Source organism: Semicossyphus pulcher, unplaced genomic scaffold, assembly GCF_022749685.1.
Source record: "Semicossyphus pulcher isolate SPU_LCO1_2020_fin unplaced genomic scaffold, fSemPul1.0.p SCAF_10, whole genome shotgun sequence".
In the NCBI taxonomy this organism is placed as follows: Eukaryota; Metazoa; Chordata; class Actinopteri; order Labriformes; family Labridae; genus Semicossyphus; species Semicossyphus pulcher.
The window spans coordinates 18,267,328-18,292,806 of record NW_027211604.1 but is presented as its reverse complement, the minus strand read 5'-3'; the positions used below and the strand labels follow the sequence as shown (position 1 = coordinate 18,292,806).

Here is a 25,479-nt window from a genome sequence, read left to right as displayed (position 1 = left end):
AGGATACTAACAGTGATTTTGGGTGAGTAACACAGACTGTTAAGATCATTAGTTTGTTTAAAAGAAAAACCCCACGGGGTATATTAAAGTTTATTGTTACATAACATTAGCAAAATTAAAATCTGTTCTTACCAGGTTCTCTGATCATTTTGGAAGGCTGCAACAATTATTTTCATTGTAGATTCATCTCTCAGCAACTTTCTCTATCAGTCAATTTGTTGTTTGGTCTTAAAAGAAATGGGGACAACTGCAATAAATGTTTTACAAAGCCAAAGTTCTCGTACTCAATTATCTTGTTTTTCCCACAATCCAAGGATATTCAGTTTTCTGTCATAGAAGAGTAAAGAAACATGAAAATATTTCTGTTCAAGAGGCTGGACAGGTTAGTTCTTAGAAATTTACTTTAATTAATTAAATTAATCAGAAGACTTGAAAATGTCATGAGATGCATGCAACAAATGCCTGAAACAAAAGAATCAAAGGTTCCTAAAATGAAATAAGAAACAGTCCATTAAACATATCCATATATATTTTATTCTCAATACGGCAAAATACAAAGAATATTCAGGACAGACTCTCATTAGTCACAATTAATACTCACTTCACAAGAATGCTTTTAAATTACATAACCTAAGTTTGAAGATCAAACTTATTGAGTACCTTTAATCATATTGCATCCATCATATATAGTATCTCTATCATCAGTTCTCTTAAAACTAATCCAATTTAGACTATTGTACATAGTGTATGCTGCTGGTCTCGCTTCAGAGACGACTTTTTAGAAAAAAGATGTTATACAACATACTGTATAAACTGCTACAACTGTTTTGACCTGTAGAGAAATACCTCTGTTTCAAAAGACATGTTGGACCAATTGTTCAAAAGGGACAAATAGTAAATACATCTCTCTCATGAGGACAAAGCAGACGTGGTTTTACACAACAGACTGTATACACAATCCATCCATCCCAGGAGATCAACAATATACATTTCATGAAAAGTACACGCCTCCGTATCAAATACAGAGAAGACAAAATATTCGCACTTGGATCTAGAGACATTAATGATTATGTGGCGACCATGATACTGAAAGACAGTGAAGCAGAAGACAAAGAATACGAGCACAGTAAGAAAAAGACTGAGAAATCAATCTGATATACAGTGTTAAGAGACGGGGATGTCATCTGTAACAGCTTGGAAGAAGAAGAAGAAGAAGAAGAAGAAGAAGAAGAACACAAAAGCCCACAGAGAGAAAAAAAAATGTGCATAAAGTATCTCACAAAATGTATTTACAGCATCTTTAAATTTCAATAAAAATGTCAACCTGTAGTAGAAATTCACCCTTAAAGAAATGTTATATTTACAATTTATACATTTGTATTTAAATAGAAACATGCACGTGTTAACATCTTCCTACTGAATGTCAAAAAAAGAAAAAAAAAAACTCATCTTACCCTGGATTCGTTCAAGTTAGAATTAATATTAATTACTACTTACAATGAAATCTCATCATGAACAACCCCGATACATTTACATCTTATTATTTCATAAAATGGTACTCCTTTAAATGGCAAAAATAGAAAAAAATATTAAGCAAAGGGGCAGAAAAATAAATAAGTGTGAGTAGCAAACTGTTAAAAATTATTCTAATGCTAACTTTTGTACATTTGACTACAAGATAGTGTAGGGAACACAAGGCGCGGACCTGTACTTACAAAGTGTACCAGTGTATGAAGACATTAACTGGGCTGGCAAAACCCAAAGAGGAATTCCTATGAGAAAAGTGGCCTCCAGCTTTAAGTACAAAATGGCTCAAGCCATCTGTGTTTGGTTATAAAAACAGATCTATATACATATATATACTAAACCGGTACACAAAAATTGCAAAAGCTAAAGGCATTGGACACTTGAGTTAAACAGGTTTCTCACTGAGGCGGAAAAAAAAACAGGAGTGGGGGAAAAAAAATCCCAAGCAAGAGTTTATTTTTTTCCCACAAAAATGATCTTTTGCTTTTTTTTTTTCTCTTTTTTTTTCTTTTGTAAAAATCCTGCATAGTTTAAAATAAGACCTCCTCTGACTTTCTCTTTTTCAAGTGCAAGAGGAAATAACAGTATCCCCTCCTACAGTAAAGGCCAGGGAGCCAGTGAAGGAAAGAAAAAAAAAATGCGGGAAAAAAACAAAACAAAAGTCCTGGGCCAAAGAGTTTAATTTGTAAGATTTTTTGTCTTAAGATTAAAAAAAAAGGTGCAAAATGAGGTTTCAACTCAGGAAATACACCAAATCTGTGTATGCAAATAGCAGAAAAGTGCCATCACTGGTCTGTGCGGCACTTCTCTCTTGTCCAAACTAATTTTCCATTAAGCAAACTCAAGTTTCCTTGAACACTGTTTGGCCCAGGCGTAAATAATTCCAGCATGATTTAGAAGGAAAAAGAAAAAGGACAGTCCTTCATGTCATTGACCAAACAACCAACTGAGATCTGTGGTAATGTTACGTCTTCATTTAAAACCAGCATTTGCCTCGATGGCGACCAGAAATCTTAAATATCAGACAGAAATGTTCATATCTGGAGTTACTTTTAACCTCACCTGCAGTACCAGTCATACAACAACTAGCTGGCGCATTTCTTATCTACCGTCTTGCAATACAAGCATGATTAAAATTTTAAATTTAAATAGGAACAATTACATATACAAATACTTTGCTTCTTAAAACCCATGTTCAACCCTGTTTTAAAAAGTATGCTCTGACTTCTGCTGGGACAGCGGAAGAAAAAAAAAACTGCTTGGTATATAAATAAAATCTATTTTGGCCGTTATACTTATCCTTTGAAATATATAATCATAGATTTAAACTCTTTGTTCTATAAATGCAACACTGCTCCTCTGCATCGCTGAACTTCTCTCCTTTCAGACTAATTTTGCTTCCGTTGTGCCGAATTAGCTGCCCCCTCCCTCAGGCCCAGTTTCTTTAAACTGCATTGTAAATGACTGCATTGTATTTGTGGAAATGATTTCAATACTTAAGACACTCCCTGCTGGTCCTTAGAAAAATAGACTCTGAGCAAACAGGGGGATCAAACAAGAATAACACTGTCTGGAAGTGACTCATCTTAGAGGGAATTTCTCAATGAACGATCTAGCTACAAGCGTAAAACAATTTCATAAGGAGGGGCTTGTTTTCTGGAGCGTCAAAGGCTTGGAGAGAACTTTGACGTGATCAATTTTATTAAGGCCAAGAGTCTAAAAACCTCTGATAGCGGCCCCTAGAGGAGATATCTGCTCCTTACAGCAATCCTGACCAACATTACACGGGCTGAAAGAAGTCATGAAAATTATATTACACTGTTTAAAACTACACTGATTAATAGATTTATAAATAAGTATGTCAGAAGTATTTATCTGCTGTGCACATTAGCCCTTTCCTAGTCCTTAAATCTTGTGGCCATGCTCCGAGATTAAGCTTATGTGCCAGGAGAATTGGGAGAAATAAGCCAAGATGGGTTTTTTTTCATCTGTGGCCAACGCCATCTTTGATTTAAAATATCAAATGCTTTGCAGGACCCGACTTAAAAGTGAAAGACTGCTCTGAAAAACATAATTGATGCCAGCTTTCTTTAACAGCTAAATGTTTAAAAATGCATTAAATGAGATATAACAAAAAAAAAATAAAGATAGGTTGGAAAACAAAAAATAACGTAGTTGGATATGAGGGGTGGCTGTTTGTTTTCCTGTAGCTCACATACAAGGCACAAAAATGATAAAGAGAAACCTTCATTTTAAAGCACCTTTGGTGTTCATGGGAGGTACTTTGGTGAAACAAAGTCAAACGAAAAGTTAAAAAACCAAAGTAGCCTAAAAACCAAACCCCATTTTTAAGCCCATTCATAAATAATTCACCCAGCGCTTCCATGCCCAGTTGATAAAAACAATGGCCTTCAGAGATTTCATAAGAATGCCGATATATGAAGCATGGCGGTGAGCTCTTTTTGTTCCTGTGCTGCCGTTCGGATGCTTCTCCCTGTGTGGTGCCATCAACGGTGTGAGATGCTCTAAATTGCTCAGTGTTTTTGGCAAGCTGGTGTAGGAAATGGACACAGTGTTGGAGATATGTCTGAGAGGTCCATCACGTGTGTGTATGTGTCTGTATGTGTGTGTGTGTATGGAGGAGCAGAGCTGGACTCTGCGTGTGTGTGCATACAGTACATGAATGTGTTCATGTTCGTCTGTGAGAGCATGCTTGTGTGTCTCTGAGCACACGTCGCTGAACACGAGAGGCTGAGGTGTGGGTGTGGAAGCAGCGCGCAGGGAGCGAGTCCTTGCTAGGGAATAAGCTTAGCGTCCAGCCGCAGCCAGTGGAGGCCCTGCCGTGTGTAACGCACCAGTTCTGTCATGCTGCTGGTGTTGAAGATCAGAGGACCCATCACCTTGTCCAGCTCCAAGAAGAACTCTGGGAACACAAACAAACAGCATCATGAAGGAGGGGTTCCCAAGATCGTGTTTTGCTTTCATTTCAGGACAATACATCTGTGAAAGGTTCGAGAACAACAGATCACATTAATGTTTTGCCATTTTTTTATTAGTCAATTAACTGTTTAATCTATAGATGGTCAGAGAACAGTTACCGTAAAATTCAGTGTTCTAGACGCACTTTTAATACCTTATCTAAAAAGTCCTATACACCGCTGCGACCAATACACCAGTAGGCTATAGCCCCTCTGCAGAGAGAGGTACTTTATTGTTGTTTATTATTATTGTTTATTACAGTTTTTTACCCAGACGATGGCCTTATAATCTTCATCATGAACATGCACCGTCATGATCGCAAATTGCAGCAGATGTCCTCACAACAATCAACGTTACCGTAGGCTGAGCTCAACTACAGCACAGATAGCACGCAGGATTGCAAACTCGACAGGGCGACAACAGATGGTAGGCTATAATTTGTGTGTTTCGAATGCGTTTCAAATGAAAATAAATTTGAATAATATTGAAATAACTTGTATACATGTTTTTATTGATAAAATAGCTATAGAAACCTTTTTTTCCACTGGGATACCTACAAAAACAGACTGGGTCTCATGTTCCGGATTTTAGAGTAAAAGCCGTTTCCCTGAGTCTATAGTAGTATTTCTTTGAATTGCTTGTTAAGACCAACAAACAGACCAACAACCACAAATATAAAACTTTCTCCGTGAGAGTAAAACAGGAAAAACTCATTTTCACTTATATCACATTTGATTAGTTAAAACTGGTGTATATTTCGTGTTTTTTGTTTGATAAATGACTTAAACCATCACAAGTGTTGTCAATTGTCTTGACTTACTTTTCAGCCGTAGCTACAAATGCTTTACAACAGTAGTAGAGATGACTTAACTAAGGTATGAATTATGTATAAGGTATGAAACTTCCTCTATATTCACATTAGAGATGGAACTTATTGTATGATTTGTTGTGGATGACAATTAAAAAAACAGAGGAGGTTGAAACAGTTGGATTTCAACCACTCTGATAACCCTGAATCAGGATAAGTGTAAATATCCAAACAAGAGTAGCTTAAAACAGCTGCCTGGCTCGCTACAGTACAGTCCTATCTTGATTTATTATTTCAAAATCATTTCTCTATCTTTCATTTATGCAGGCAGATTTTAAGATTTACAATGACCTTATTTAGGGCTGTAAGATTTTAACTAACAGGAAAACTGCCTTCTGTTTTTATGCCTCCACAAACCAGTAAAGTTGCAGTTTACATCTGTGTTTCCTACAGGGGACTGGAATGTATTGTTATACTAAAAGTATTTGAAACAAAACACTGGCATAAGTAATCCTGCATTAAATAGTAGAGGTGGCAGAACAAGTATTTAGAGGAAGGACATAAAACCAGAGACAACTCTACGTCTCTCTGTTTCTCTGCAGAGAATGTGATGATCAGTGGACCCTTTCTTTCCGTGACAGAACAAACAGATACGTGAGGGTTAGGATGAGGGGAGATAGACCACTAATATATTGCAGACGGGGGATGTACACAAAAATAAAAATAAGCTAGATGTAATAACATTCCCTTCTGGCTTTGTTGAGATGTTGTTGGGACGAAACTTGACCTTGAACCACTAAAATTCAACAGGAAGCATAAAAATTTTCATACTGAAGTCATAAAACGCAAATGACAATGCTTCATATTACATGACCCTTGTAAGGGTTTCCATTTTCATGTGGTCCCCCTGCTGGGCTCTGATGTGTCCCAAAAACATGGTCCTTTTTAACAAAACTTCATGGAAGATGTTGGTTGTAAGTCGAACATTTGTGGAGAACAACTGTTTCTTCATAAAAAAAAAATCCTTCACTAGTTTACCTTTCTGCTCCTTCGACAGTTGCTCCGCCTGGTCCCAGACCTCGGTGGCGTACAGGAAGTTGGAGGTGACTTGTACGTAGCTTGCAGCCATCTGATGGATACGCTGAGGTATGGTTACAGACGAGCTGGCGCTGCTAGTGCTGCTGACTGTCGAGTAGCCACCGGCCGTGCCCGGCGACAGCTTGGGAGACACTGGAGAGGGCATACCTGCTGCCTTGCTGTGTTGGGAAACAGACACAAACAGAATATTAAGAGAGCTGAGCACGGACTGGAAATGATCACTGATAGCAGTGTTGTGCAATGTTATGTCTGTTGAGCATGACTCAATAGAGTCAAACTGTGCTTTACAAAAGGGGGAACTTGCAATAAGAAGCACAGCATGGATTACTTGTTTCTACTTTCTGTTGAAATCTAATTAGTTTGAGTGTTTCTCAAAATTAAACCTGTCTGGGAAACACAGATGTCTCCTTACTAACAACTTCCAAGCTCCAAGCAGTAATAGGAGGTCATGACTTACTTTCCCATTCCAGGAGAGGGAGCCTGGGTGTTACTCAGGGAATTCTGTTGCAGCAAAAAATAGAGGAAGAACATTATGTACATGGACAGGAAGCATGTTAAACAGTCACAGAAAAACAACTACATACATGGAGTGTGGTTTTGAAAGTTTGCCAAGCAAAACTTTTGTCAGATTCAATCAAATAAAAGTACCTTTAAGTGTTCTGTGAGTGTTTTGGAGTATTTCAGTGCGCTGTCTTTCCTTAGCTTGAATAACCGCAGGTAGAGGAGCGACTGGCATCGTAGGCTGGAAAGAGAAATAAGTTCATAATGATTTAAAACTTGCCAGGAAGAAAGCAATGACGAGAAATATGCGGACTGCTGAGATACACAGCATTCCTTAATCAAATAGGCAGGAATTTGAGCGCTTTGATTTGAAGGCTCAGGACATGAAGATGCCTTTTAAACATGGCATTGAAGCCCATCACAAGTTGTTCATCAGCGTACTTACCAAAGCACAGCTAGCCTCTTGTCTGCTGATGTAGCATCTGGGGCCATGTAGCTTTTTAACTTCATAGTGTATCTGAAAAATATAAACATGCTCAATTTATAAAGCCATTACAGAGTATATTTCATTGTCAAACATCTTTAGTAAGTTCAGTGACCCTGATGAAGTACTGTTTGTTCTTACTTGATAAGTTCCACCGTTTCTGCATACATGGGGAAGGGAGACTTGGAGTCTTGGGCGCTCTTCTCCAGAGCGTTCCCACATTCAACGAAAGACACCACAGCGTCCAGGTAGTACACCGCCTTATCAAAACGGTCCAACTGTCAAAGAGCGAACGGGGACATGGAAAAACTGTTAGCGGTGCATTGAAAGTTAGTGTGCAATTTACAGATTCTACATAGACATGTAGGGACGTGGAGTGTGTGTTCTGGTTTCCGTTTGTTATAGCTTGTAGTCTGAGTAATATTGACCAATCATGTATCAGCAGGCTGTGGCGTATGCAGTCTATGTAAAGTAAAAGCAGGCAGAACGTAATGTGTCGTAATGACATCCTGGCTCCCATCAGCTTCATCTGACAACGATTTAGCTTCTTATTAATCTCTATGAAGAGACATCTGCATGCTAACAGCTAACAATCTGTCCTAGATATAAAATTAAACTGGAGATAAATTCCCCTGACGCTGTGTCACGAAGCTGTTCAGCGTGTAGATTTCCAGACGATCCATCCAACAAACGAGCATTTTAAAAGTAGTTTTCTTCTCCTCTTGAGGACAGACCTGACAAAGCTTCATTTGCATCAGATCTGCATTATGATGTTGAAATCTTGGCAAAGGTAAGACCCATTATTAACGAGTAATTCACAAGAAAAGCAGTTTCTTTTTCTGTAAACAATGCAGCACGCGGAAAAGGAAGTCTTGACTGGAAGTGGTTTATCGCTAACCGCCGGCTACACGCCCGGCCTGTTCACCTTTGTCCACAGAGGCTATACCGTTGTCAGAATATAGCAGATGGGATCTGAGATTGGTGTGTAAGCAACAGTCCAATTGTTGTTTTTTTTGGCATGTTACAGATCTAAATCTGTGAGGATTCCATGAACTCTTTTCATTGAATAATGGCAGCAACAGGTGATTCATTGACATATAATTTGACCCTTTCAATTGCAGTCAGAAACAAATGTGGACTCATGAACTGTTAAGGTGCATTAAAGAGAAATTACAAGCACATCCACGCCTCAGGCTAGAAGAGAAAAGTAAGGACTGCCATACACCTGCGATGCGGTTATGGGAAATGGCTTCCTGCCTCACTTTGCAAAAATTAGCATATGGGGCCAGAGGGAAATCAAATAAACTCAGGGAAACATGAGACACTTTTATACAACTCCTGAAAAGTATGCATGCAGGATTGTACTTCTATTAGTTTGCAGTAATGCATAGGTGGCCAACCGGTAACCTGCTCATAACTTCCATATCGAGCATTAATCTAACCAGGAAGTTGCCTTACGTTAAGGTCTTGACCTGGTTGCTTTACAATCCTCTCCTTTCACTGCTTTGCATGCAGCAACTGATACCATGACATCTCAATTACATATGCAAATGGGCAAAGCTCGCTCTTACCAGTGCATCTGCATTGTGTTTAAGTTTCTTGGCCTCTTGTAAGTAGTGATCTGCTGAATGGACCCTGAAACAAAAATATTTACCCGTTAAATTAATGAATCATTCAGCAAAACTCTTTTCACAACAATGTTTCACAGATGAGATTCTACATTAATAAAATGACATGATAATTATTCTGTTAAATCAAACACAACAGACAAAAGAAGCACACAATGTTGTTTCTTTACCGCTGCCTGAAAAGAACAGACACTCCCAACTGAGAGCCTTTTAAAATGGAAATTTACGTCATCTCTCCTGCATGCGGGCACATCTATTCATGACCTCCCCAACCTCCTACAGCTTTATGCATCAAAGGCAACCCTAGATCCCCTCAGCAGTTATTCCTGCTATACCCTGCTGAGGGGTTATCCACAGTGGAAAGAGCTCCTCTTACCTGTCCTCAAACACCAGCTTGGATCTCTGAGACTTGGAGCCGTCCGTGGAGAGGGGAGGCACAGCCAGCTGGTTATCACAGCCCTTTGAGGATTTCTCCTGCAGAGACAGCAAACGAGAGGGAATAAAGTTTAAGGGGGGAAAAAAAGGGGCCTGGTGTTTGAAGTCAAGGGATAAGATGGAGGAAGAGGTGAGACTGAGGTAGCGGCGTTCTGCACGGTATAGATATTTGGCATATATAGACGAAAATAATTCAGTGATTAGCTGCTGGTTTTGTAGAACGTACACATGAGAAGCACACACAGTTGGCACACATGAAAGATCACACTCACACCAGCCAGTATCATCAAAGCGTTCCAGGTATTCACACATACAGCAAATGCCCAGCGATAAGGTTACTCGCACCCACCTTGCCCTCTCTTGTGCTGCGTCCCTTGTCCTCTCCTTTTCTGTGCTTGGAGGTGGAGTTGCCCTTGGTGCTGTGGCTTCCCTCCTTTCCACTTCCTGTCCCGCTGGACAACGAGGTGGAGGACTGGCTGACTGTCCTCTTTCGACTCGGATGCTCTGCCTTGGGCGTCCGCTGAAGACCTGACATGGAGGGAGAGGGGACTGGCTCCTCTTTTTTCTCCAAAGAACGCTTAGACCTGGTGGAAAATAAACCATTGTAATGTCAATGTCAATTTTGGAGCAAAAGGCAGGTTTTTCCTGGCTCAGAATGGGTCTTTGGAGGGTTGCGACGCACAACAGCATAATCGATCCGCATATTATTTCTGTTCATTTGGTTCAAATCTCTGTTGTGCTTGAGTAAATTAAATGTACAAGAGTAAATTAAAACCCAATTTGCAAAACAACTACAAAAAACTTAATTATATACAACATTAGAAAAGGGGAAGGAAGTGAGTTAAAGGGAGAGGGGCGTGGAGTTTGGAGAAGGGAGGGCAGTGACGGAAAAGTACATTAACTCAAGTACCACACTTTTTATTTATTTTTATGCAACTTCCTGCTTCTACTCAGCAACATTTCAGAGGGAAAAACATTACTCTTTACTACATTGATAAAATTAGATAAAATAACAAGTAACTTTACAAATAAAGATTTTTACACAGAAAATGAACAAGTGAAGCTGAACTCGTCAATGGATTGGCAGAAGATGTATTGGCAACTATACTGACAATTAACTTTTCAGATGGGCACCATGGTACCGTCATTGATGTTTTACAATGTCCGGAGAATCAGGTCGGGACAACACCCAGAGTTGCACTTTCACAATTAAAGCACACAACAGGAGATTGTCGTGTCAGACGCGTTCTCGCCTACTGGAAATACTCTTTGCTTTAGGCGAGGAGTGCAGGAGGCGGGACGTGGTGAAAAAAGTACGTAGCGGTTCTAACTCGGCGCTTTTAACATTTCCCTCAGAAATAAAACAGCTTTTATTTTATGAGACAACGCAGGAAGTCCCCTCTCCCATTAGCGGTGTCTTAACGGCAGAGCGTTCTTGTTCAGTCAAAACAAGCATCAGCCGCATGCGTTAAATACAGCAGCTGTGGACAAGAGGAGAGTTGACTGCTGGAAGTCAAAGATGTGTTATTTTAAGCTGCTTTCCCACTTGTCAAAAAACCCACTAACATCCAGCTTTTTTGCTTAGCGGGAAAGGTTACAATCGGCATTCAGACCTGGGTCAAATGATTCTGCAGTAGACCCAGTTAATTATCACCTCAGCTCTGATCGGTATTGATTGGAACACCAAACCTGTGTCGACACGCTAATCTCCGCCCCCTTTCCAGCTCAATGCTATGCTCCATTTGTAACTTCTGCAACGCCTTGTCATCTCAGCTACAAAGTCCGCCGTCTCCGTCCAAGTACCGAACGTCATTCCAAATTTGCCGGCACTTGATAAATAGACTGAATAGATGCAATAAAGACCTAACCACCATAACATCTTCACTGTTTACTATCCCTGTTTGGGGCGCGTGTGTGACGTCAGATGGTGACGCAGCAGAAAAATCTACACGCTGAGCAGCTTTCGTGACACAGCGTCAAGGAAATTTATCTCAAGTTAAATTTTATATCTAGGACAGATTGTTAGCTGTTAGCATGCAGATGTCTCTTTCTAGAGATTAATAAGAAGCTAAATCGTTGTCAGATGACACTGATGGGAGCCGGGATGTCATTAAGACGCATTACATAGCGCCTGCTTTTGCTTTCCACATAGACTGCATACGCCACAGCCTGCTGATACATGACCGACCGAAAGGAGTATACTCCACTGGCAATGGGAAAAGAGACAGTCGGCATCTATAAGCGGGTCTTCCCCGGTCTGAAAAACCTGCGCCAACGCGCTACATTTAGGGAAAGGGGCATTAGTTTACGTTCTGCTTGTTCAACTTTGTTTGAGGAATTGCAGAATTTTTTTTCTCATTCTCAATTCCTATGATTTTGCGCTCGGGATTTTCCTTTGGTACTGGCTTAAACCTCTTCGGGGTTGCCAAAAATTCCTCTATGCAGGAAAAACCCTGAAAAGGGTACTCTGCATCAAATAAACATCAACTCTCAGAGATTCGGTATTTACATTCAGGGGATTTCTAAACTAAGCGCACAAGGGAGACGTCATCCGAATAAAAGGTTAACAGGTGCAGCTTGGAGGGGCTGAAAGGTAATAAACAAGCCGCGTCACGACGCTTTTATGGTGCTCATTAGAGTTTATAGGCTGTCTTTTGTGAATTGTACAAATAGAGAAAAAGACATCTGGCAAACCTTATTTTGCCTGTAACCAAATTAAGTACTACTGTCGCACCAAGTGTGCCAAGTGTTCCCGGTGTGCAGGCGGTTTGCTGTGAATGATAATCAGGAGGAAAAAGGGAAAGAATACTCACTCTTTACTGCTGTTTTTATGATGAGACAGGGACTTCTCCTCTAGCTTGCACCGCTTGCTCTCTGGCTTGGCGCCCTCTTCGTCGTTCTAAAAGATAAAGAACATCGGAGAAGATTAAACGCAAAGACACATTAAAGGATTTTTAGATGTGTGTCGATGTGAAGAAAGTTATTTGAAGACAAAAAAATATTGTAACCAAGTACTCAAACTCTTGCAAGGTGCAGCACATCCGTCTGCCAATGATAAATGTTTTGTTACACCCCAAGATATCACTTAGTCTCTGTCTTTGGTGGTTTCCCAGCTATGATAAAAAAAAGAAAGTCTAGATCTGGATGTCCACCAACATTAAATCAATTGTTCCTTGGCTCAAAGGTATTTTCTTGCTTTAATGGAAATCTGTTGTGAGGATATTTTAAGAGTTGCAGGGCAAGTTAATTTGGAACGATTATTGCTTACATAATGAAAAAAAATCCAAAAGTTCATTGTGCAGGAACACTTAAAACAGAACCCTTTTGGAGCGGGGCGTGAGATTATCTTTTAAACCTATGTGATGTTTACGTGAAAGGAGCACCGAGTGCACGTTTTTCTCCCCTCTTATAGTGAGAGAATAAAGTCAAAGACATGTTTACAAAAGGAAACAGGAATTTGGTCTACAAAGTCCCATACCTTGTGTTTCCTCTTGGCCTTACTGGAGCTTTTCTCAGAGCTCTGCTTGCTGAAGTCTTTGCTTTCCCGGTCTAGAGAGTCGTCTCTCTCCACTTTTATCTCTACAGGCTCCTTGTAGGGCCGCCCTGGAATCCTAGACAGCAAGCTGAGATCTATAGGAAATGGGAAGGAAAGGGAAGGGGAGGTTTGATTTGGTTCAAAGTAAAGAAAAGGGCAAAGAGTACAGCGAGATATTGTGTTATTCTATATAAGCCTTCTTCCCATGAGCAGTTTTGACTCACCTATCTTCACTAGTAGAACCTGCTGCTGAGGCGGCCTTGCAGGGTATCGCTCCTCGGGGTCACTGAGTGGGGACAGCAGCTCTTTCTCTTCCATAGGAGAAAACACGCACACAGGTGTCCTAATGCTCTCTGTGTATTTGGGCGTCTGCGATGAGGATGGGATGCTGTCATTCCCCTCAGAGTCCGACGATGAAGAGTCTGTATCGACAAACTCCCGTGACTTCTGGGAAGTCTTGGTGGGTGCCTTGGGCTTGCGTTTGTCTGCAGTGGTGGTGACCGCGGGCACAGTCGGCCGCGGAGAGGATTTGGGTTCCTTTTTGATGCTTGGTTTGCGGGAACCTTTCGTAGCAGCTTTGGGCCGATGAGGCGGTATCTCTGGAGCCGGCTCGCTCTCCACCCTCAGACCTCCTTTGGGTTCCTCCACCACTGGAGGCTTCTCAGACTTTTTAGGCTGTTTTTTACCCACACTCCTGCGCGGATTTGTTCCACCCTCACTTTGGGCGGGGGATTTTTGCCTGCCACGGCCACCCTCTGCACCCTTTTGTGCCGCTCGTAAGTCCCTGCTTGGGGTGGGTGCTGCTGAGTCTTTTGACCCCCCTCCCTGGCTGCTGTAGCCGCGTCCTGAGGGGTTATCTCTGCCCTCTTTCTTGCACTTGGTTGGAACATTGTTGTCCACAGGAGAGGCTGGTGAGAACTGCTTTGCCTTCTTGAACCAGTTGTCCAGCTGCCACTTGTTGGCCATGGGTTGTTCAGGCTGAAGGTGAGCATGAGAACACAGAGATGTTAGAAATTAATTACACAAACAGCTGGTCGGACAAACATCTAAAAATGTTGCTTTGGCCAGAAGAACAATCAGCTTCTCCTAGCACTACCATCCCAAAATAATGGTGGACACAGGTATGAATATTAGTTAATAATGACCCATATAATGGGTAGCACTACAGTGTTGGACAAAGTCACTGTTGAGTCATTACTTCAGGAGAGGCGGGCCGTGGGTGCTCGTTGGCTTCGCTGTCCGTCGTGCTGCTTTCGCTCTCGCTGTCTGAGCCCGAGCTGCTCTCTGAGCCGCTGTGGCTGCTGGAGTCGTCCCTGGATTGCTCCGCTCCTTCGCTGTTATTGCTGTACAGAAGAAGGTCAAACCGCATTACACTGAGTGCATAAGGTGTACACTTCACTTCCTGGTTGGGTTTAACGCACTGAAGGGTGTTTACAAACAACTGCATCTCGTCTGCGATTCAGTTCCAAAAGTAAGGAACAAATCTCTTTACTTCGTGTCAATGTCTCGCCATCAACTGCAACACCTTTAGGGCAGACGATTCATTATAACCACTACATGTTGTTTACAAGGCCCCATCCTACATCACAGAACTCCTGTCCCCATATGACACTGTGAGACAACGAGATCGTCTGACCAAAGACTTCTGTCTGTCCAGAGATCCAAGTGTTATAGGGAGGGGCCTTTTCTATCTCTGCCCCAAAACTATGGGATTCTCTCCCCCCACCATCACCATCTGATCCCCTCCCACTAACAAGTTCTTCAAGAGTCAACTTAAAACACACTTGTGCTTTTACTCCCCTTACAGTGGAGACATTTTTTTCCAAAGAGCCCCTCATAATCGTAACATCGATTAAGCTATCAACAAAGTTATCAACCTTAACACTTCAGACCTGTTTCATAGTGATGAACAGAAAAACATTTCAATTTGAATCATGTTAATATCACTTATATACTTTAAAAGTGAGGGTCATTTTATTCAAACTGCTTGTGGACTTAACTTGACGGCGTTTATACTTTTCAAGTAATTGATCTTAAACGCTTTCAGAAAATAAAGACAGCTGCAGGAACGGCTCGTTACGACCTGAGTGAGTTGATTCATGACAGATGTGTCGCAGTCACAATGCGCTTGTTTGATTGGCTATGGTTGGCGGACCCCACAATGAGAAGCACTGCTGTAAAGCACTTTGGATCAACTGTGTTGTGTGTAAAGTGCTTTATAAATAAAGTTGATTTGATTTACATAGAGCTGATAGTAAAAGGTAGTGCCATGATTAATGTAATTTGGAATTTTGGAATTTCAGACGTGTTTTTCCAAGAGTCCGCGACGCCCTGACTAACAAGCTATGGCAGCAACAAGGACCTCAAAGAGACATTTTTTTCACCCTATAAAAATAATTTTCTGTATTTACTATGAATTAATATTAAAATGTCCTTCCATTTCCAAATTTAAGTAAATAATTAATCTAATATTTGTTTTTACATGTGTATCTATTTAATATAATGAAATTCATAAGGCCTGCAAAAATACTATATTTTAATTTCAGTCTAATTTCTTATCATAGAAACAGAATCTAGGCTTTTTGGTTTCACCCTCCACGACAGAACATAATGCAAGATACAAAGTGACAGCAATGATTATAAAGTTACCTAACTCTTGCACCGTGTGCATCTCTTTCAAGATAAGGAAGCCCTGTGAAAATAATGCAAGCCCATACAATCTGCTGTGGCCTCTGAGGTCAACATCTTCCTGTCAAGGCTGCGACACATCTCGCTAAAGTAAATCTACTGTCTCTGAGCTTTACCTTGCTGATGTGTTCCTTGAGGCATTCTTGGCAGAGTCCTGTTCTCCATCACTGTCCTCGCTGCTGCTGAGCTTCAGGTCATCTTCAAGCATGCTGAAAAACAGGAAGGAAGCAAAATTAATCTTTGTTTTCATCACAGCAGCAGACTTGATGCAGATTACTTTTCTTCACGACTTACAGAGGCCATGCATGTCTGGTTACTGACACAGCTCATCATGAATATCTATTCTGTCTCCTGATCCCTGTTTTCAGACTCAACACTTGGAAAACTACAAACACGGGTGCAAGATGAGAGCAAAGGAAGGAGCACTCACGTAGGCTGGTCATCGCAAGCTTTGGGCTGGTGGCTGCTCGAGCTCTTGGAAGAACTGCCTCGCTCTAAAAAGAAAATCACACAAACCAGACTAATGAGGAGGATAAACACAATTTATATACATAGCTAATTAATGAGTTAAGATGTTACGTGTTAAAGTTTGAATCTGAAGTGTGTGTGAAACTCACTGTGTCCACTTGGAAAAGAGTGAGAGTCCTGGGGTTTGGAAAAAAAGACATTCTGCATTATTTTCATGAACCAACTTGTGTTGTCAAATCTGAATATTATAGATGTTACCGTTAAATATTCATTAAACTCATAACTTTGTATTGTAGTTAAAAAGCCACTTAAAAAGGTTTCTGTGCAGTATGTCAAGTGTGTGTACGCCATACAACAGCAATAAATAATTAAGCCTCATTAATTCATCATGACACATCATCATTCGTATCAAACGGTTAACTCAAGGACTGGTGCTTTGCTGACCTTGGTGGGGAATGGAAACTTGGAGGGCTCTGTTTTACAGGGGGTGTGGATGGCCGTAAGCGGAGGGGGCCACGACTGAGTCATTTCCTGAAAGAAAGAGGAAAAAAAACACACACGCACACGCAGAGGGAAAAAAATGTGCAAATTAGTTTATGGTGAGTAATGTGAAATGCCCTTTCATTGACTTAAGGCAGAGGACTTTTTCGAATGTGCAACATGTTCCTCCAAACACGTACCTTGAGGATTTCATCGACACAGTTGGCGTCACCAGTTCCCTAAAGACAGACACATCAAGTTCAGCCCGAGTTCAGAAACAACATTGAGTCAGTGCAGGTGAGTGTCCATTTGAGTAGCGTGAGTCACCCTATAGGCATTTTATGAGACCTACCAGCTCAGTGAGACCGAGTGTAACATGCTGTGAGGTGATTTGTTCCAGGTATTGCATCATTAAGGCTATAAGCTGCAGACACAAACACTGCTCCGCCATTCTAAGTGTGTATATTCAACAGGAAACATGCTACTGCTATAAAATAGTATCTTAAGTGATGCATAAACGCACAATCTTTATGTGAGGAGTGTACATTACTTCACAGTAAGGAATCAGTTGAAATTGTACCTCTACAGGCTGTGAGGGGATCTTGAGTTTGGAAAGTGAGGCCTTGCTGTTGGACTTCATCTCTCCCATGGTGCTGCTGTGCGACTGTCCGCTGTAGCTTTCTGCTTGGGAGCTCTTGGGTTCTGCCGTTTCCTGGCCGTCCATAGGCCGCACATACGCTGTAGGTTTTTGCAGCATGGAGCCGGGTTTGGACATTAAAGACGGGGGAAAAGCCTGACTCGAGTGCTGTCCGCTGGGGAAGGAGGTGTGAACCCGAGAGGGGGAGTCCCAGTTGGCCTCTCTGTCTCGCGGGGACTTGGAGCGGTAGCGCTCCTTGCTGTGATGCTGCTCGGCAGACAAGGAGCTCCGCAAGTGGCTGTTGCTGCTGGAGGAGCTGAGGGAGCCCTTGGCCGGACTCGATGTGTGTGACTTTGAGTGCTCTGACCCTCCACTGTGTTTACTCGACTTCTTTTCCCGCACCTCCCCTCCGTGTCTTTGGCTACTGCTGCTGCTGCCGCTACTGCCTCCGTTTCCCCTCTGGCTGCTAAGTCCTGAGCGTTTCTGGGACTGGGATGAAGATCCACCAGCAGCGGGGCCTACAGGAGTCCACTTACTGCTCTGGCTGCTGCCACCACTACCGCCGCGCTGGTCCCCGCCAAACAAAGGTGGGCCTGATTTCTCCTCGGAGGAAGACGAGCTGTTAGAAGGTTTACTGACGAGCTTTGGAAGTGTGTCACCAATCGGCTCTTTCATCTCGTCGTAATTGCCCAGCATGCTCTGAATACGGCTGGACAGTTTATCTTCCTTGCTGGACTGAAGAGAGAAGCAGAGAATGGGGAAAGAGGACAGTGTGATGATGAAGGAAAAATGAAGACAGTCAGAAGAGGAAGAGGAGAGAAGAAATGAGAGAAATGAGCAGAGGAGAGAAGGCGGGGCAGAGAAAAACAGTCATTATGGGCATAAGTTCAACTCTTGGGTTAATTGCTTTCCATGAAAAATATTAAAAATGGAGAGAAAATTTTTCACTCCTACAGAGACAAACTTAAAATGACCAAAATATGCAGAAGGAGCATATATGAAAGGCAGATTTCTATCTTAAAAAAGAAACACATTATAACTTAACCCCATGTGGCACCTGTTTTACATGATTGACTGAACATTGAGAAAATAATCGATTGAATAAAGAGAGGCCCTAATCTGCCTTTCACACAGTCAGCTTGTTCAAACTCTGCCCACACCCATCTGTGCGCACAGATAAGCGTCTACCCATAGTCCCAGCACAGTGGTTAATCAATCACTTTGAGGCTGTGGATTCCAGCCGACATGCTCGCAATCAGCCCGTGACAGAAGTCTGTACAGAATATCCAGTTTCACACGCGACCTCAGGCCTCTATTTTGTTTGACAGATTCATTTAGACGGTGTGGAAACTCAAGCCGTTATCTGCAGCAGGAAATGCAACAAGCTTGGTCATAACATGATCTCTCCACTGACTCCTGCGAGCGTGGCCTGGCTCCCACGTGTGCAGAGAAGTTTTGCATCATCTGTTTTTCTTGTTGGGGGTGGTTCTGCCTTGTTGTCGGAGAATATGTGAGCAAATGCTTTTAACGTGAAACTGCTTATTCATCGTTTCACCAGTTTGGACCACTGGGTCTATTTGTTTTGGCGAGGGGGACACCTCTCTGGATAATCCCTCTCCTGGTAGGAACCTTGTGAACTATAAATACTAACAGCAGCTATGCTCACGGACCTTTCTGACATCTGTTTTTTAGCAGTTATAATAATCCTCACAGAATGTATATATACTGTATATATGCCACCTTAGGAATGTGTTATAGTCAACTGTAGTGCATGCAAACAAACTGTTAACCAGTTCAATAAATGAACCCTGGTTTCTTCAGGCTTCTGTCTTTACAAGGATAGCTTTCAAACTGGCAGCAAATTCAATATCCTGATAAATATCTCTTGAGATCAACAAAGAAACATTTATCAAGATCTTTTTTTGCATCATCACAAAGCCCGACTCGTAAATCATTTGTCAACCGATAATATTTAAAAACATGAAGGCCAAAAGAAAGCTTTTGAGACAGATGTTATTCTAAGTGCACAACGGTTGACAGGAGGTTATGCCAGAGAGAGCTCTTTTGGATCCACTCCTTAGGAACACTGCAACCTCTGGGTCTAGTGTTTTGTTATGAGTAAGCTGTAATAGATTACTTGTTACCTGTTCATGCCTTGAAGGTCTCTGACCGAAAGCTTGCACAGATTTCAGTGTGCAGACGCTTTTTTCATTAAGTGCACACCAGTACACCTTACTTATTTTGATGCTACCAGCCCACATGAGTGTTGTGATCACTCTCTCTATAAACGATGAGTTTGTCGAACAAACAAAAGCAGCAACTCGCCCCTGGAAAAAGCCTCTGTCAGTCAAAGCTGGTGTTCTCTCTAATCACTAGAAGCAATAATATTTGAAATTGGCGTCATAGCTGTGGAGAAAGTTGTGCAAACAGCTTGTGGTTTCACCTTATACATTCCTAAAACACCCAGCATGCATTGCTCCCCTCCCCCTGAAAGGAACGGCCCAGCGAGAGACGCTGGAGTGAAATACTACTGTTTCCGCTGCAGGCAACGGCTCAGAGCGGGACAGAATCTGAAATATGACGAGAATATACCGGTGGATCGTCTAAAAAAATCTTCAGGTCTGCAGTCTACATTTCAAACCTGACGATTTTGAACGAGACATGACATCAGAGGCGGGCGTCCTAGCTTGAGGAAGTGTAGTTGAGCAAGCTCCCTGGCCTCCGCCAGATGATGCGTTTTATGTAGTCTGGAGGTTTACCAGGTCCCATTGGAGAAGCGTATAGCGAGATTTTTTTTTTTTCTCTACCATGATGGCATTAGCTTCCCGTAGTAGCATGATAGGACTGAGGTTGAAAATCGGCAAACTGGCCCTTTAAGGATCTGTTTAGGAATTTACAAACTGTGCCGACAAGAGAAAACAAGTTTTAATTACTGCCCCATCAAATGTCCAGCACTTTTCCTTTCCAACATCACGTTAAACATCGCGTTTGAGACAGACGTGCATTAAAAAGAACGAAACCCTGATTGTCATCTCCTCCAAACTTCTGATTCTCATTTCATCTGCTTAATTTTAGTTGCTCTTCAGATGCAGTTAAAATGAAAGCATGCCCTTGCTTAGCTCGTAAGATCTAGGTACAATTAGGGTTAACAAGCTTGCTTAATAACCACAAGGGAACCCTGATGTAAACAAATGTGCATTCATATACAGCGTATATGTACTGTATCACCAAATATATCCAAATTATCAAATTTCATTATTCTTGCATTTATCCATACACAAAATAAACAATATGTGGAGCTCTTATTTCCACCAGGTACTTTTTTTGTGATGCATTTTTTGCAGCTGAGGTACAAGTGCGTGAACTCTGCACCATAAAAATGTAACTGCTCTGCTGGTCTACATCTGGGAGGCCGCAGCTTGCAGCTGCGTGCACACATGGCCTTTAATGCAGAACACAGTAAACTTCCACTTAGTGAAGCATGACAGAGGGAGGGGGGAAAAAAAGTCAACCGAAGCTTATATAAGACCGAGACAAGCAGGAGAGGAGAGATACAAAGCGTAGTAAAGCCAGCGACTTGTATGGTTTGCCTTTTCCACATTTTGTACTACAGCACAGTTTGCCTTCCCAGTTTTCTTAAAAGCAGTAAACGATGGAAGAATAAATGAGCAAATATGAAACTATTTGCTGAAAATGCCTTTTTTTCATCCTGTGCAAAAGGTCAAGGACTTCTTAAAAGTCAGCGTTCACTTTGTTGTGGTCCAAAACACACAGGCCTGCACGCATCGCTCACCTCTGGTACCCTTTCTATTCCCAACCTGTCAGGACACATTCCTCTCCGCCCCTTTGATGGCTCGCTCTAGCTAAGGAGAGGAGCCACTTACCTCTGCTCAAATCTGGTTAGTGGCAAAGATTAGACCAGTACGGAGAACTCAAATCCTCTTTACAATTACACCGACTGGGTGAGAGCTGGCTGGCCTACATATGTGTCTGTGAACATGAAGGGGAAGACATGGGCGGAAAGAAAGGGAGAGGCTGGTGTGTTCTCATGTTTACGTCTTTGGTTGCAAAACAAACCAGCTAACCAAAGACAGGTGCTGTCAATTCAACCGACTCCCTTGTATTTTGCGCAGTTACCAAAGCCTGACAGCTTCATTATCTGGAAATGTTTGGAAAAGCATCTGATATTGTTTTAATGCCCATGATTAATGCAACCACAAACTGTGTTGCAGCCAATTACAGCTTGAAATGTGTGTGAGAAATCTCGATTAAAAGAAGGGCTGTCATTGTCAGGACAACTTGTTCAGACATGTCAAATAAAACGGCTCCAGATGGGGTTATAAAGCCAGCGTTTCTTGGATTTGCTATATTTTTTACGAGGTAAAAACTGTAAGCAAAAACTGCAGAATCCTGAACGTTTTTGAAACAAATATAAGATTTTCTTCCAGGGTTTGCTTTTTAAAGTGATAATCTCAAAGATTTTCAACAAAATGGTGACTGAGCCAGAGAGGGTAGGCGGAGCTAAGCGGCTGCTTTTCCGGTCTCTATAAGTGTAGCGAGTAAACATTAATCTACTATGGCTGAACAAACAAAGAAAAGATGGATGACTACAGATACAACTTCAAAAATAAGTAAAAATCCAAAGAAAAAGAAGCAAATTCGACGCTCAGATGAAGGACAACAGTCAGCGACGAAAATCAAGAGGTACAACTGGAGCTAACCGTGGAGGTCACACATGCAGCACTGTCCTGATATCTGGGAAGGGTGCTCCTGCATTTACAGCTTATCGCCATAGGTGCCACCAAAGAGAACGAAACTGAGATCTTTGAGATTACAACTTTAAATTCAGTTAAATTCAAGCACTGAACAGGTATGTTGACAAAAGTCTCAAGCAATATGTATGACTTTAAATGAAATTGTAAAAACTAAAGATAATCTTTATACCTTCAGTAATCAATGACTATTTTCATGTTGTGTATTTACAAGTGAACATGAGTGACTGTGTAAAAATACCAGATTATTAACATGAAGAATTGTTAAGACTTTGTGAGCACCCTGTTCTTGAAAACTATTAAGGATTAAACTAGTTTTATGTCATTTAGACTGAGGCGATGCAGGGATGAAGTTAAACAAATATTACATGAAGCCTTTTCACACACACGCAGACAAACACCACAAGGAGTTTCCAGCTCTGCCTTTAAAGTCTGTAGCTAAACAAAGCGTAAAGAGCAAAATGATAGGTGTGAAGTTTCAAAAGAAATATGACGACTAACTGTAGCGTTGTATGCTCGTTGTATGTGCAGGTCTTACTTCCTGCCGGGTTACAAATTCCTCTAAACTGACTCATCAATTACAACGTCAAGGCTGAATGTGAGGTAAACAAATTTACCACTTTGTAGGGTTCAGGAAACAGAGGGGAATTGGCTGGAAAGGCCTCTCCTCCTCCCTGCTGGATTTCTTGATTTCTCCTTTCTCGTTCTTTCAGTCGGAGCACATTCCGGTCCTCACGGTTCATGTTGCTAATAACACAAACAGAACAACAACAGGTCAAAATAAAGACACGCTGAGAGGAGATTATGAACTTTTTTATCTCTACAAAGATCGCTGTAAAAAGAAGAAGCAGGGTTATGAAAGTGAGACGTTCATGAGCAAAACTCTTGGTCAGCAGCCACGTAACATCACTTTACTACATTTGCCCGTTAGTTTCCTTTCCTGCTATGATTTCTCGGTTTATATATAAATAACCAAATGTTGCTCGAGTTTCTAAATCTTCACAGGAGCCAAGCTGCCATCATCTACTCTCTACTTTGAGTCACAGTTTTTTTGGTAAACCACAAATTGGACCAATCACCCCACACATAATAACAGAGGGCAGCAGCATAAGAATAGATGACCAAGGGAGAAAGTAGTCCCTAATAGGCTTTGGCTAGTCTAGACAACATGAAGTAGCCTACTTCTACTACTAATAATCTCCTTGTACCAATTGTCAGTGTAAATGTGGACCTGAAACAACTATTTCCAATGTTGTCATAGATTGGGAAGCTGCTTTGCCACAATTTTGTTTTTGTTCTCAACTGGTCTCGCCTCAAGACCCACCACCACATCCTTAATGACAGATTGCGACCCACATTTTGTAACCAATCAAATGTATTTAATTAAAATCTGTGCAGTTTGCATAAGAAGCAAATATTCCCTCTACAATTAATTTTTTTTCAACAGAAATAAACTAAAAAAAGTGCAACATAAATCTACCGTAGGGCTCATCAAGTTTCAAGAATGTAAATGTCACTGTAGCTGGGATTACCCAACCAGTGAGTAAACCACACTACTGCACACACGTAATGGGATACCCATGTTCTTCAAAATAAAAGCGCAGGATAGACTTTATTTTGTTTTTTCAAGCACACCTCCGCGTCCCATTGAAAACAGCTCCGCGACCCATTTTTGGGTCCCGACCCACCGGTTGAGAACCAGGGTTTTAGACTGTAAAAGTGTTCTGGACATCACTAACATCACATTAAACGAAGATTTGTTTTCTTAGAAATAGGATACGTAAAGCAGACTGTAATGAGGACTAAATAATAACCTGTTGATATCAAACTTTGACTCCACAAATATACACACCTCGTTGCCCTTACTTTCCTTCTGAGCATGTTTGTAGTGCTATACAAACATAAAGGTAGACGGCTATTTGAGGACACGGCGCTTGTAAGCGGATGTATGGGTCCACATCACAGACTGTAGTGAAAGTAGACGTTGGTTTGTGGCTTACTTTTTTGATGCATTTAGTTTGGGGACCCCTTTAAACACATCATTTCACGAGGGGGCAAAAGCGTTACGTCCTGTTTCACACGCAGAGTTGTGAGCAGTTTGTGTTCCTTTACATCCGTCTTGTTGGCTCACATTGGGTCGTCTCGCCAGTTAAAATCTACAGGGGATGATTGCGTGTTTGTTGGTGATCATCAAGTTACAAAGACACACATAGATTGTACCTCCCTGTGAGTTAACGTTCCAATGGCAAAGCTACAGCTGCAACCAGACGCCCCCGCAGAATTTCAAATTACTATTACCTGATGGTGATAAATTCTCAAATTGGCCATCATAATGCTTTACTAGGAAACATGAACAAATTATTATTGCTCAAATATATTAACATTCAGACTGACAACATTATCCAACAATAGAAATCTACTCAGATGCCTATATGTCTTTTTAAAACCGCTTTGTTTTGTGAAACTTTGACCAGCAAAGCGGAACTTACTTGGATAGGTTTAGGCAAATATCATGGTTGGGGCTAATAAATCCGTAGACGTACGTTTCGGTTTCACAGGGGACGCAGAGGTCTCCTGGGTGACAGATAAAGAGTTTGCTGTGATTGTCACAAAGCTTGTAAGAGTTCACTGCTACTTCCTGCAAAACATCGCCCATCCTGGTGAAACACCGAGTTTTAAGGGAGTCCTCAAGTTTGGCGTTTTGGCCGTTGCCATCTCGGTTCTTTGGCGCCGCAAGTATTTGCATGAGAGGGTAAATATGTACTACTTTGCCTCTATCCTGGCTGAAAGGTCGCTGTGGTAGTGAATGGTCAATCCGGGGATAGCCACGTTCTAAAGCATACATTGCATTGTTTTCTATTTTACTTTAAATGGGAATTTAAGTGAAGACAACCTTTATTAAGCCACTAGAAACTTATAGTGTCTCCTGAGGTAATAACTCAAGTGGGAAGTAGGGTCGTTTTATCATAGACTCCTATACAAGCAGACTTATTTTTGTAACCAGTGTAATCACCCCTCGCTGGCCCTAACAAAGAAAGCAAGCTCAAGGTAATTTTGAATTAGCAACATCTTTCACACCCAGTGTCAGCTCTCCATTTCTATCTGTCTGTGGTTCACACCAGAAAGACAAGCCCCCATGAATGTGTCACTGTCTAAGAAATGTATGTGCACTGCAGAGGATAAAACACAGTGCTACTGACAATGACAAATAAAACTTCACCTCATTTGACCAGCCTGATGCTGCTTGGCATTCCCATGTTTGAATTTGTACTGAACAGGTGTGCGTTCATCGGGAGCAGCCAGCCTGAGATAATTTGACTTCTGTGTATTGAACACCTTTGTTCACAGAAAGCAACAACAGAGCATTTAAACCTGAAACAAGCTGATTCTCAGCCAGGCGGATCTCCTCTAAGTTTACAGTGTCAGCTTCGCCAATAAC

General features: G+C 41.5%; 1 protein-coding gene across 3 annotated transcripts in view; it reads right to left on the bottom strand.

The window, feature by feature from the left end:
- Window positions 1-527: 527 nt before the first annotated feature.
- Window positions 528-25,479, bottom strand: part of aff4 (AF4/FMR2 family, member 4) — a 40,423-nt gene continuing 15,471 nt past the window's right edge. For 2 of the 3 annotated variants that reach the window (XM_069669060.1, XM_069669068.1), the window contains exons 2-21: window positions 22,658-22,787; window positions 17,212-18,003; window positions 16,832-16,870; window positions 16,596-16,682; window positions 16,301-16,328; window positions 16,114-16,177; window positions 15,800-15,892; window positions 14,194-14,338; window positions 13,220-13,973; window positions 12,939-13,090; window positions 12,274-12,359; window positions 9,810-10,044; window positions 9,402-9,499; window positions 8,969-9,032; window positions 7,539-7,675; window positions 7,359-7,430; window positions 7,061-7,154; window positions 6,870-6,913; window positions 6,353-6,570; window positions 528-4,450 (exon numbers count right to left, since the gene is read on the bottom strand). In XM_069669060.1, the coding sequence (XP_069525161.1) occupies window positions 4,323-4,450; window positions 6,353-6,570; window positions 6,870-6,913; window positions 7,061-7,154; window positions 7,359-7,430; window positions 7,539-7,675; window positions 8,969-9,032; window positions 9,402-9,499; window positions 9,810-10,044; window positions 12,274-12,359; window positions 12,939-13,090; window positions 13,220-13,973; window positions 14,194-14,338; window positions 15,800-15,892; window positions 16,114-16,177; window positions 16,301-16,328; window positions 16,596-16,682; window positions 16,832-16,870; window positions 17,212-18,003; window positions 22,658-22,783 (3,456 nt within the window). In that variant the 5' untranslated portion in view covers window positions 22,784-22,787 and the 3' untranslated portion in view covers window positions 528-4,322. Of the gene's footprint in view, window positions 4,451-6,352; window positions 6,571-6,869; window positions 6,914-7,060; window positions 7,155-7,358; window positions 7,431-7,538; window positions 7,676-8,968; window positions 9,033-9,401; window positions 9,500-9,809; window positions 10,045-12,273; window positions 12,360-12,938; window positions 13,091-13,219; window positions 13,974-14,193; window positions 14,339-15,799; window positions 15,893-16,113; window positions 16,178-16,300; window positions 16,329-16,595; window positions 16,683-16,831; window positions 16,871-17,211; window positions 18,004-22,657; window positions 22,788-25,479 lie in introns of those variants that run through there. The other variant, XM_069669074.1, reaches the window with a different exon arrangement.